Source organism: Onychomys torridus, chromosome 20 (assembly GCF_903995425.1).
Source record: "Onychomys torridus chromosome 20, mOncTor1.1, whole genome shotgun sequence".
Lineage (NCBI taxonomy): Eukaryota > Metazoa > Chordata > Mammalia > Rodentia > Cricetidae > Onychomys > Onychomys torridus.
The window spans coordinates 1,722,974-1,736,773 of NC_050462.1; the positions used below are offsets into that span (position 1 = coordinate 1,722,974).

Genomic DNA, 13,800 nt, shown 5'->3' on the forward strand with positions numbered 1-13,800 from the left:
TAATAGAATAATAACATTTGCTTGGTCTATATATGAGATTTAAGTTTGAGAGATGCAGACCTGCAGTTTAAGAAGAAAGCTAACATTGAATTTTGAGGCAATGTTACTAAATTTGGCAGTACAAATACTTTTAAAACACAAGATAAGGGCTGGAGAACTCAGCTGTTAAGAGCACTTGCTGCCTTTTCAGAGGACCCAAGTTTGGTCCCAGCACCCACATTTGGTGGCTCACAACTGCCTATAACTCCAGCTCCAAGGGAGCCAGCATCCTCTTGCCTCCCTGGGCACCCACACACAGCTATGGGCCAGTGCTTCAGTTTTAGCCTTACCTCTCAGGAGGGAACAGCTGTGTTCTGCCCTGATTCCCTTCTACCCCGATACTATTCTTTTTAAAGCCCTGCTAAGATTAAAGCTATAGAAAATACTTTATTCTAGTGATCTAAGATAAAATAAGTGGTTTTTAAGAGAAAAAACAGTGCACCAAGAAGGCAGTGACTGCATCCCCCAGCTCTTCCTGTGCCACCAGTCCACTGCCCAGTACAAGTTCCTCACCCTCCCTGGCCCTCAGTTTCCATAGCTGTAGAAGCAAAAGATGTGTACCAAACAGAAGCGGTCTTCTGGTTCGGATGTTTTTGTGATTGATCTAAAAAATAAAGTCCTCTTAGAGCCAGATCTTTAGCCTACACTGGTAGAAAACATTCTGTTTAAAATAATATCAGCCAAGTAATGATTTTTGCAAACTTGTTCTTGTTTTTCAGAAACTCTGTGAAGGTATATTTAAAGTCCTTGTAAAGGATGTCCCAACAACATGTCAAGTGTCCTGCCTGGAAGTACTCCGCATTCTCTCCAGAGACAAAAAGATTTTAGTTCCTGTAACAACTAAGGAAAATATGCAAATACTGCTGAGACTAGCCAAGCTGCATGAGTCGGATGATTCTTTGGAGAAGGTGTCAGAGTTCCCGGTTATTGTAGAATCGTTAAAGTGTCTGTGTAACATCGTGTTCAACAGTCAGATGGCCCAGCAGCTCAGCCTGGAACTGAATCTCGCTGCAAAGCTCTGTAACCTCCTGAGAAAGTGCAAGGACCGAAAATATATCAATGACATAAAGTGCTTTGACTTGCGCTTGCTCTTCCTCTTGTCACTTTTGCACACTGACATCAGGTCACAATTGCGCTATGAGCTCCAGGGACTCCCGCTGCTAACCCAGATCTTGGAAAGTGCCTTTAGCATCAAGTGGACCGATGAGTATGAATCGGCCATAGACCATAATGGACCTCCTCTCTCACCTCAGGAGACAGACTGTGCCATTGAGGCCCTCAAAGCTCTCTTCAATGTGACAGTAGACAGTTGGAAGGTGCATAAAGAGGTAAGGTTGGGAAGAGTACACACATCTCCTGGAATTACTTATCTGGGTTGCTGCACACAAAAGAAGAATGCTAAGTTGGGAAATGAAAAAAGTTCCCAGTTCCTTCATTAGTCAGTTCTCTAAATTGCAGCTGATTTCTTAAGTCATATTTTTTCAAGGGTTGGAGAGCTGGCTCAGCAGTTAAGAGCACTAGCTGCTTTTCCAGAGGACCTGGGCTCTGTTTCCAGCACCCACGTGGTGACTCACAACCATCTGTAACTCCAGTTCTAGGGGATTTGATGCCTCTTCCGGCCTTTGTAAGTAATAGGCATGCATGGGTTGCAGATATACATGCAAGCATAACATGCATAAAATAATGTAAAAAAATAAGAGTAGAGTCAAGAAGGACTACCATTTTGTAGGATGGCAGGTCGTCTTCTGAGTTGTGTAATCATTTATCTTTTTTGAGTGCCCTTCAAGAACAAGATTCAAATGACAGACTGGAGAAAAAGGAGGCTAATGATAGGACTTGCATTGACTGCCATCTTAAAAGTTACGATAAACCCAGTCCGTTGAACTTGACCAACCAAAGCTGATATCTGCTGAGAAGAGTAAAAACCATTGAATGCACCTGTCATTAGTCTCCAGGGTGTTACTTTGTAGTGACATGAAGCCCTCAGAGGCCAAAAACCACAGCCAGATATTTGTGTTTCCATACAGCCCTAGAAAACAGGCTGCTTATACCAGAAAGGGTGAAATGCTGTAAACCACTCAACTTATTTCTAGACTAAGATCTTTCTTTGTGGCCTGGACCTTCCATCAACTCCAAGTGAGGTGGATTTGATAGTTTATATTTGAGTTCCCACAGGAACAGTGTGCTCAACATCAAATTTAGTTTGAGGAAGCCCACAGTTTTAAGTGAAGGGGACATTATCGTTCATCAAGAATCCTAGCATTTCACATTTTCTTTTTCATGAACTTGAGAAAAACAACCAGTGTGGTTCAGGACCTGCCTTTGAGGTCACCATTTACCCTGTCTGTGTGAAGTGATTCTCACCCGTGTCTTTGCCAGCAGCCCACTGGAGAAGGGTTATCTCAGCGCAGCTATAGTGGGAGCACACAGGCATCTGAGTTGCACAGCGCAGATAGGTCTGCATTGTGAAACCAAATAGTTGAAGCTGAGTGCTCACAGCTGTTTCAGATGACTGCAGTGTAGTCAGCTTTATGAGACTTGGCAGGAAAGGATGTGGAAAGCCCACATGCTCCATTTAAGCTTTGAAACCAAATATTTGCAAGTATTTAAAATGTTACGTCTCTGCTTATATGGTACCTTCTGTGGTTATTTTTCTTACGCTGTTTGTTTTGGTGTTTTTAAGATCTCCATTTAGTTGTAAAAGTGCCTCTGAGACTGTTGGTTTGCCGTTGTTACACTACACTGTTTGGATGCCTGACAAGATGGCTGCTCTGCAGTGTATGTGGGAGGCACATGGTAAGAATCATTGCATTGAGATGAGCTTTTGGTGTGTTTCAGCCAAGTGACAGTGGGACTGAAGTGCTCTAGAGATGGTGAAGTAGCAAAGCCTTGTTCTGTGTTCCAGAAAGCTCGTTCTCCAAGACATAGGCTCTCCTCACAAAGGGTCAGTAGTCCTAGAATAGGTTTATCTGTGTGAGCCAGGGGCAGTTAATACAGCTTTTATGAAGTATGTGTCATGAATGCGATACTGGGCCAATACTGAAGTTTTCAGAGATAGAAACAGTACCGAAAATAGGATCTTTGACAACCTATTTATAAAAGAATGTCTTCGTGTGGCTCTGTATTCACCAGTCGCTCAGCAGATGTTTATAAACAGTCATGAGACATTGTCCCAGGCACTGGGGAACTCTGGCAAATACTGAGCATTGTCCTTGCTTTCGTGAAGCTTTAGCTCTACAGGTAGAAACAGGCAGCAAGTCACAGATAGTCGTGTTTAGTGCTGGGAGAGGAGACTGCCAGCATGCAGATTAAACACCATTCCCAAGACCAGGAACCAAGCACAGGGCCTTTTTCTGGAGTACTCACAACTCAGCTCCAGTACAGAGAGGCTGGGTGGGAGAGTCCACTTCCCTGGAACCCACTGTCTTGTTTTTAATCAAACCAAGGACAGTTACTTCAGTTGAGTGAGCCAGTGGAATGGCCAATGCTTTACATACCAACCGAAATAAAGTGATATGAAAAAGCTACTGAAGAATCCACTTTTAAAATAAATACTGTTTTTCTTCTTAGGGAAATAATGTAGACTCATAGACTCTATAAGAAAAGCCACATAAGGGAGCAAAAGAGGCAGATTGCCTGTAAGCTCACCGCTCGGAACACAGGCACTGCTTGCTCTTTCCAGTCCTTCTTCACTGTGACCAGTACTGTGACCAGCTGGACGCATCTTTACAAAATGCGGTCACTTTATAACCCCATCTCTTCCCATGCTGTTCTGAAGAACAGTGGTCTTCAGGGCTGCGGGTGTAACTCAGGGTCACCTCTAGCATGTGTGAGCTCCAGATTTGAGACTCCAACTTGCCAGAATGTGTTCCTTCTGGCAGAAAGGTCCCTAGGAGTGGCCTCTAGGGGTGAGTCTCCTCGGTTCCTCATCTCTACACTGAAAAGAGAAATTTTAAAAATAAAAAAGGAACCTTTGAAAAATTATAAACCTTTGGAAAAACATAGCTATTGCTATTGTTGTCTCTTTAAACTTGTATTGTCACTAAGATTTTTTTGGAGAATAAAAGGTTCTGCAGCCAGGACAAACTTGATGACTGCTCTCTCACTCAGAAATACTAGGATGACGAAGCTTATGAAAGAATACTTCTAAGTTTAAAAACACTTGTGAGTATAAATATAAAAAGAGAAGTCTTTATACTTAATCAACCTTTAACAAACCTACTTCCTCATTTAAGCATGAATATAGTGAATTTTCTTGTGAAGTCTACATTCCTGAAGTTGATGGGCCAAAGATTTCAAAAGTTTTAGTTTGTTAAAAATATATATTGCCGAATGTGTCCATCTACACTCTTTCAAACTCTGGGCATCCAACTGAAAATCTTTATGCCTGTGTTATACCAACAACTAAAGAAAATAGGGGGTTGGCTTTGAGCTGAACTGTTGAGCAGGTATTTTCATGACTTCTCTCATTTATGTCTCACCAAAAGCAGAAAGTTAATGACTGGATTTTTCCTGAGGCTGCACAGAGCAGTGCCGTTTCTTCCTGACTCCTGCAAATGTATCGTGGTGGGTTCATCTGCAGGTTCCCTGCTTAAACCTGCTGTGCTCGCCACATGGGAGTTGAGCTTTCCTCTCTCCTCCTCCCTCCTTCCCTCTCTGCAGTCAGTCTCTCCTCTCTGCAGTCAGTCTCTCTCTGCAGTCTCTCCTCTCTGCAGTCAGTCTCTCCTCTCTGCAGTCTCTCCTCTCTGCAGTCTCCCCCTCTCTGCAGTCAGTCTCTCCCTCTCCCTCCCTCTCCCTTTCTTAAGGATTTGAAATAGTAAGACAACATCTCTAGCAGGGTCTACACTTACTTCCAGAAAGGTAGTTTTAAAATAGTCTTGGTTTTCCTATTTTATTTTTCCCAGGATCTCTGTTGATGGAGCAATTCATGTTCTCCAGAGATTCCTGACTGTGTTCCCATTCCCTTCCTTGTGTGCACAAATACCATGCAGTAAGAAGAAAGCTCAGGGCCAGCAGACCTGGAAGACAGGCAGCTGGGTGTGAACGGAGAGGTCAGAAGGTGACGCGCACAGAACAGGAAGCACTAGAAGCAGTAGCTGAGCATGCCACATAGGAACACAGGGCTTGTCCTAGAGAACTCAGGGAAACGTGGGAAAGATTAGGAACTCAGCTGTACAGTGTTTGATTATTGAATCATTTCAGCAGTTACTTATTTCGTGCTGGTTTGAGCCAGGTTTTAAACAAGGCACAATCCAAGGCGAAGAAGCATAATCTGCTCTCGAGGTACTAACAACCTAATAGAGAAAAGCATACAGACCCAGGTAAATGCACAGTTGTGTCTTACTGCATGTCTGTAATAGAGCTTTATTTTATGTCTCTAGAGGCTGGGAGTCCCAAATGAAGAGGTCATATCTGGAGAGGTCCCCCATACTGTGTCATGAAGTGGAGGAAAGCCTGCATAAAAGAGCACGTGGATGTGTGAGGGGCCTAGAGTTCCTTAGGATATATTCTAGTGCACACCTCTGCTGACAGCAGTCCCCTGTTCGTTAGTGCAGAGCCCCCATGACTTAAACCCTTCTGTTTTCTGTCTTGGTTCTTCAAGACAGGATTTCACTGCGCTGGTCTCAAACTCACAGAGATCCACCTGCCTGTCTCCCTAGTGCTGGGATTAAAGGTATGCGCCGGCTGACCCTAAACACTTCTTAAGGACCCTATCACCTGTGTCCATTGCCTCAGAAATTAGATTTCAGTGAGTGTGAGAGGGACTTTTCAAACCATAAAAAGCTGTTTCTTATAGTGTTCGCTATTTTTTCAATATTCTGTATACTTGAAAATAAAGAACCACTTTAACCATGCATAGCAGAACCAGATGCCACATATTCCAGGTCTTTGGGCTTTCTCTAGGGCATGGGTTAGCTAGGTCAGCCTTTGGATGACTGTTTTTGCTACAGAGTGGCATCTTGCACAGTTTTCGTGAGAGAGGGAAGCAGTAGTAAGTACTAGACTCTGATTAAGAAGTGTGGAGGCCTCAGTTTAATCTGTCTTCAGTTCACTTTGACCTGTCGCTCTCCTGCCTGTCTTTGCTCTGGGGACTTCCCTTCTTCTCTTTCCTGGGGTGTAGTGCCATTTCAGAGGAAAGATGAAAATACTGATGTCCTAAAGACAGCAAGTCTGATCAGAGAGCCAGTAAATAAGACTTGTGTGTGCTGTGTTTATCTACAGTCTTCCATTTACTCCTGGTGTCTGTGAGATAGGAGTGTTAGCTCTCCTGGACACATGAGGACACAGAAGAGCAGAGAGCTGAAGTTACCTGGGGAGATCCACAAAGTGGTACCCAACAGTAGGAAATCGTGTCCATTCTAGCCTTTTTCCTAAAGAGTTTTTAAAAATGTTATGCATCTTTGTGTGTGCCTGTGTGAATTTATACACACCACATACACACAGGTACTCACAGAGGCCAGAGAGCATCTGGTCTCCAGGTCATTGTAAATGACCCAGCACTTGGGAGGCAGAGGCAGGTGGATCTCTGAGAGTTCAAAGCCATCCTGGTCTACAGAGTGAGATCCAGGACATCTAGAGCTACACAAAGAAACCCTGTCTCAAAAAAACAAACAAGCAAAAATCCATCCATCCATCCATCAGTCAGTTCAAAAGATGACTGTATGTTGCCAAGGATAGGAATAGGCTCCTGGAACCCCAGCATGCAGGAGGCAGAAGGCAGCCTAGCTAGGCATCCCGTGAAGGGCAGAGATCTGCAGCACAGCGTCCTGAGCACACTGAGAATGGCTGCGGGTCTGTGCGCACGGTCAGCCCGTGGTAAAGTAGGCCAAGGGCTTCAGTAGGAGCTGTTCAAAGAGCCGTGCAGTGACCAGGAGCACAGCAAAGCTCTTCTTCTGCTCTGTCTTCTCAGCTAGCACATGTGCATGACGGGACTCTGCAGCCGGGAAGAGAGTGTGCAGTTGGCTGTGGAGGGTGCCCACTTTGTGAGGCGTCTTCTAGCAGTATGCTTGGAAATACTGCTTGGCAGTGCTCTCTAAAAACTTCACAATGTGGCCGGGCGGTGGTGGTGCACGCCTGTAATCCCAGTACTGGGGAGGCAGAAGCAGGTGGATCTCTCTGAGTTTGAGACCAGCCTGGTCTACCAAGTGAGTTCCAGGAAAGGCTCAAAGCTACACAGAGAAACCCTGTCTCAAAAAACCAAAAAAAAAAAAAAAAAAGAAAAAGAAAAAGAAAAAAAACCCCAAAACTTCAGAATGTAAAGTGTTACATGTATATATTCCCCATGATGCAGCATTCCCTCTCCTGGGCGTGAACCCAGTACTTTCCAGATGACATGTAACAAGTGCATTTATGGCAGCAGTCTTCAGAATGCTCCAGACAGGAAACAAAGTGTCCATTGAGGAGGATGGATAGGTATGTTGTGATGTAATGTCTTCAGTGCACTCATGATAGCAGTGCTGTTGTGAAGAAAAAGGGCAGTATGTATATGAATGGAAGTCTTCTATGTACTGTGTCACGCATGACAGTCGGACTGCTCAGAGCATCTCTTAGGCTCCCATGCTGTTGCTGTGACAGATGAGGGTGGGTCAGCTCGGCACGTAAGTAGCACTGTTGTCAAGGACCAGAAAGAACCACTCCACTTCAGCCAGCACAGATCAGTCTCAGCCGGAGACACAGCGAGTCTGTTCTAGTCCAGCCAAACCAAGTTCAGGGGCAACCAAACTCACTAGTGTGGTGTTGGAAGTTAGGGTTTTGGAGGATGCTGTCTTTGGGGTAGGAGAGTTCAGGAGTTCTTAATACTGGCATTAACGTGAGTCTCATGGTGCTTATAATCACTATTCATTTTGTGAAAAGTTGTTCAACTGTACACTTAGAATTTGGGCAGCTTTCTGTCTGTATAGTAAACTTGACACTTGGAGTAGAATTGATTGTTCACCTATTTAAACACAGGCCTTCTGTCTTCATGAAGATAATTAGTGGAGGAAGTATATGAAAGTTTAGTTAAATATGAGAAACACCAAATTATTCCACAAAAGAAACTTTAATAAGACACAGTGACACAGATAGGTAACCAAAAAAGGAGGTTGAAAAGGATTAACAGCAGAAAGTAGAGGCAGGAAGGCCCATGTTCAGAAGTTGCTCCGAACAGGGACACGGAGACTTAAGTAGATGCAGGGCGAAGGGGATATTGCAGACAGAAAGTATAGTTTGGGCGTAAGAGGTGTGAAAGGGAGGAACGTGCTGGAACGTGCTGTTTGCGGTTGGTTGCAGAGTGGGGAAAGACCACATGGGTAGTTTTGTAAGAAGCTTGTCATGATCATCATGAGCAGAGTTTGTTACCTCCAGAATAGAGGGGTGTCTGCTTTAAAAGGAAACAGTCCGGGTGTTGGGCTGCACACCTGTAATCTCTAGCAGTGAGCAGGAGCAATGCAAGGGTGTGAGTTCAAGGACAGCCTGGTTTACATAGTGAGACCCTGTCACAATGAAGCAAGATCTGGTGATGAGGCTCAGTGGCTCAGGCAAAGCCCAGGGTGCTACCCAGATTCCACAGCTGAGCAAAAGATCTGTTTTCAAGACAGTTTTCTCTCTGTAACAGCTCTGGCTGTCCTGGAACTTACTTTGAAGACCAGACTGGCTTTGAACTCAGAAGAGGTCCACCTGCCTCTGCTTCCAGAGTGCTGGGATTAAAGGCGTGTGCTACCACCACCTAGTATTAATATCTATTAATATATGTTAAATATACATATATTTAATTAATGTATGTTTGTTTACACAGTTATTAATATATTAATAAATGCATGTATTATTTATTAATATATGTATATTTAATATATAACCTCTTATAAGAGATAATCTTATCAATGGTTAAGTAATAGTTTAGTTTGGCATAGGCTTCATGTACTTTGGGTCAAGTAAGAGTACGCTTACTTAGGAGAGAATTTTCACTCAAGACCTGAGGCTGGATGGTGAATGTGACAGACTTTATCCAGCCCTCCCATTCATTGCCCTTGGTTCCCACTTGTCCTTTTGGAGAATCTTACCATGTTGCCTCCCTCCACTCCCACAGGTGCTTCTTTAGCACTGATTCAGTACTAGCACCCCATTTTCTTCCTCCCCTGTCCCCTCACCTTCATCTTTGATACAGAGTTTTACAGCCCTGGTATGCACACCATTTTCTGTCATCCTCGCAGATGGGAATATGTGGGAAGGGACTGGAGATGAGGCATGTGACTGATGTGAGGTCATAACCTAGACTCCTGCTTGACTCCCAAGTGTAACCCTGTCCCATTCTGTGACTGAGGCCTTCATCTGTCTCAAATCTATAAGTGATGTGTTTGTTAAAAGTATTTTCCAGCCTTGTTATGAGTAATGAAAGTGTGTCCTATTGTCTGTTAGAGTCTGAGAGAGGAATCTTAGAAAGACTGTGAATTACGTGTGTGTTTAATAAATGCACACGTATTTCACTTTATGTGAACTTATTTTTATACTAAGAACCTTTTAAAATTATTACTTCTCAAGTAGCTAAGAGACTTCCTGAAACATATCCAGGCTTTCATAGTTATCTCTTCTTTGCTGTGTCCTTTATTATGTATAAAGGACCTTGATGCAGATAGTTAAATACATCGCAGTTGTGTACATGGTGTACAGCATAAAGCGCTTGCTGTGCAGGCGTGAGGACCAGATTTCTACTCTTCAGCACCATCGTAAGAGCCAAGTGGGTGTGGCGACCCTCCTGTAGTCTTCATGCGCCAGTGGTGGAGACAAGCTCTCTGGATCAAGCTGGCTCACTAGACTAGCCCTAAGTGAGTTAGAGATTCAGTGAGAGACTGCCTCAGTAAATAAAGTAGAGAGCAATAAAGGAAAATATCCAAAATCGACCACTGGCCTCTGCACACAAGTGTGTACATGTGTAGACACACAGCACATATGCATGTACATTACACACATACACACACACACCAGAAAAGAAAAAGAAACTGTAATGACCCACAACCTCATTATAGATACAGAGATAGCAGAGGTAAAACAAGTAATTATTCAGAACTTGGTTTATTTCTCATTGTCGGTCTCCTCTCTAGCTCTGTGTCTTTAATTCACTGACAAGAATAAGTATTGGGAAATTAAGGGGATACAGTTTTGATCATTTGTGGTACTGTGTGGGGCCTGAGAGATTAAAAAGATGGAGAAAAATGGTGGTATATACATATTGCTAGCTCAGTATTTAGAGGTTCACAGATCTATATAGCAAGACCCTATCTCAGAGTTGTTGTTGTACTCATGACTTTTGAAAGCTAAGAGATGAAACAGTCATTAAAAGTGGACAAGCAGTAATAAAAGAACTGTCTCAATAGAGCTCATGTCTGTGAGGCTGGTGAACTGGCGCAGCCTAGGCTATCTAGAGGTGGAAATCCTTAAGTGGAATTGAGTTTTCAGAAACACGAAACAGGGTAATTAGATCAACACCAACTGGCACAGCCATTTCATTCATGTGGATGGCAATGACTTGCTTACTGCTTTGGAAGTTTGGAGTATCTTGCCATCTCCCTGTGTGGTAGAGGAATGTTTGGGGAACAATGATGTGTTATTGCACCAGACTCCTTTGTTAAGGCTTTCAACCCCCAACTCTTCCTTTCCTCTCTCTCTACTACAGAGTGATTCTCATCAGTTCCGCGTCATGGCAGCTGTCCTTCGCCATTGTTTACTAATCGTAGGTCCAACTGAAGACAAAACAGAAGAGCTGCACAGGTGGGTGACCTCTATGCTGACACCTCGGTGAAGCACACCGTCTGTTCTTGGTACCTCTGTGTGTGTAGTTCTGGTGGTTATTTATGAGCACAAGAAAGTGAAAGGATTCTATTGAATCAGGTCGGCCAGAATCATGCCTCTGTGTGAAATTTATGTACTGTTTCTGTGACTTTGTTGTGTTGAACTCCAGCGGAAGACTTTGGCACTTGTGTTCAACAATGAAGCCCAGAACAATAGCATCACAGTTACTGAACAGTTCTGTGTTTGATTGTGCTAAGTACTTTGTAGAGATTAAGTTGCCAGTGCTAGAGTGCTTGCCCACCATGTATAAGGCCCTCAGCAGTGGAGGGGAAAAAAAGGTAACTTATTTTAATCATCACACCAACCTTTTGAGGTAGCTTTTTTTTTCTCAAGAGATTAAAAAACAACTGAGATTTCCTTTTCATTACTACACTTACCTAATATTTTCACTATTTCATTTAAGGATATTTAACAAAAGTATATTTTATACAATAATGTAAATAAAAACAACAAAATAAGAATATATTCATAGTGTCTTTTTTATATTAGCTAAGGCTGGGGAGGTTGGCTGAGTTGGAAAAGTGCTTGTCATGTGAGCATGAGGTCTGCGCATGCTAGCTAGCCTGGTGCACGCAGAGACCCAGTATCAGAACAAGGTGCAAGGCAGGGACTAAGTTAACCTGGGTTGATTTCTGACCTCTTCATGTATGCAGCCACATTCACACATGACAGTGTACACATACACCACACTTACACAGTGAAGTTTTATATGTATGTATGTATGTATATATGTGTGTATAAAATAGAAATCATTCCAATTATGTAACTTGTCTGTTAGAGACATTAGGGAGTGTTGTTCGAGTTCATCCTTCTCTGGGGTGGACAGCTCAGTGGAGTGTCTGTCTGCTGTGCACAGGTCCCTGGGTTTAGTCTCTAGCACCAAAGAAGGAAAATTGCCGTTCTCTGAGAACAGCTGAGTGAGAGGTGATACGGTCTCCAGTTCCCTGACGTCCTGATGTAGCTTAGGTTTGTACACACAAGATGTTGCTTCATTCTAAGACTGCTAGTGCTGTGTTCTGAAAGAATACAGAGACGGCCAGGTGTAGAGGCGCATGCCTTAGTCCCTGCATTTGGGAGGCAGAGGCTGGATCTCTGAGTTCGAGGCCAGCCTGGTCTTCAGAGTGAATTCCAGGACAGCCAGGGCTACACAGGGAAACCTTGTCTTAACAACAACAACAACAACAACACCATGTTAAATAATTAAGCTACAAAGGAAACTCTGCCATCAACTCAGCTTTATAAAGAACTTAACATGAGCTTCTTCTGTTAAGTTACCTTGTGGGCACTTAAAATTTTCCAGATAGAATTTAAATAAAAACTTTATGAAAACACAACCATAGAATAAATTACACACACGATAACCCTCAGTCATTATTTTTTAATCAAATCTGTATTATTTTAATTATGTGGAGTGGTATATTTTGCATCATGCTGAGTTTATAGATAGGTTATTTTTATGAATTCTTTACCCTGTAGCCTGTCAAATGTTTTCTTCTTGATTGAGAAGTGTAACTTTGGAGGTGGGCGAGGTGGTGCACATTCTATAAAAGCAGCATTCCAGAGGTGAGGGCAGTCAGCCTGGGCTCTTTGCTGTGAGACCCTGACTCCAGAAACTGTGCAAATACTTCCATAACACAGAACAAACATTTCTTTAATTTTCTGAAGATGGTGCCCGCATATCTGCCATAAGTCACATTATAAATTACTGCATTAAGTGTTTTTGCTATTTATGTTTTTTCCCCCACAATCAAGAGACACTAACAATTCAACATTAAAGTTAAAAGCGTTTTTTACTAAAAAGCTCAGAAGTGAATTGATTTTTTTAAAGAATCAGATACCCCAGGCTGAGGAGCACACAGGCTATAAAGAGAATTCTGGTGGGCACTGCTGTGCTAGCCACAGATAGCTCTGCCAGGAGTCTCTGAAGAAAGTGCTTGGTATGTTGTCAAAAGAGAGAAACTGCAGAGATTGTTCAGATTTTAAAAGGAGTCAGATCCCTTTCCTTCCTTTGGAGACTCACCCTTGTAAAACCTTTTCCTTTATCTAAAAATTACTGCACTGTGAACATAAAGGTGTGTTCCAGAGCCACAGTCAGGATTATGACATGTGAACATAAAGGTGTGTTCCAGAGCCACAGTCAGGATTATGACATGTGAACATAAAAGGTACATCCCAGAGCCACAGTCAGGATTATGGGTATTTCTCAGAGGCTTTCCTGGGAGATTGGGGTTGCTGCTGACTTAGCAGTGCCCTAGAATGGCCTTGCCTGCCCTTTTAATCAGAAGATAGTGCTTAGTATCAGTTTGGCCAATGATGACTCCAGGCTAATCCACTTAAATGCTGAGAGCTGCACTGGGGTCAGGAGCTCTTTCGAGAGGTGTTAAATCTGCCCCTGCAGTGTCCTGAACACAGCAGCGTGGAAAACTGCACAGGTGCCTGCCCGGTGTAGGCTAGGTATTTAAGGTGATATTTTAAAGTCATTTTTTATTCTTTTTAAATAATATTTTTATTAATTTGTTGAGAATTTTATACAATGTATTTTGATCACATTCACTCTGTCTCCATTATATTTCATTCTTTAAAAGTTATTTCCATTTTTTTTTACTCCTTTTTCCAATGCTTTGGCGTTTTTAAGGAACACTGTAGTGACAGGTAACCCTAGATAGGGTACTATGTGGGTGTGTGATGATTACATAAGAATCCGAGAGGCCTGCTGCTAACAGCATCAACTTCTGCCTCTCTTTGCTGTAACAAGTGTAACGACTTTTTTTTTTTTTTGAGACAGGGTTTCTCTGTGTAGCTTTGGAGCCTGTCCTGGATCTCGCTCTGTAGACCAGGCTGGCCTCGAACTCACAAAGATCTGCCTGCCTCTGCCTCCTGAGTGCTGGGATTAATTATTGACTTTTAATGTCATACTCAGCCCAAAAGTTTGTA

General features: G+C 43.0%; 1 protein-coding gene across 12 annotated transcripts in view; it reads left to right on the plus strand.

Annotated features, from left to right (window-relative positions):
• The window catches only part of Ric8b (RIC8 guanine nucleotide exchange factor B), a 104,602-nt gene that overhangs the window by 30,507 nt on the left and 60,295 nt on the right, over window positions 1–13,800 (plus strand). For all 12 annotated transcript variants that reach the window (XR_004943270.1, XR_004943271.1, XR_004943272.1 and 9 more), the window contains 2 exons: window positions 759–1,367; window positions 10,691–10,785. Coding sequence is in view for 5 of the 12 variants with exons in the window: in XM_036169695.1 (XP_036025588.1) it covers window positions 759–1,367; window positions 10,691–10,785 (704 nt within the window). In the remaining 7 variants the exon portion in view is untranslated. The remainder of the gene's footprint in view (window positions 1–758; window positions 1,368–10,690; window positions 10,786–13,800) is intronic.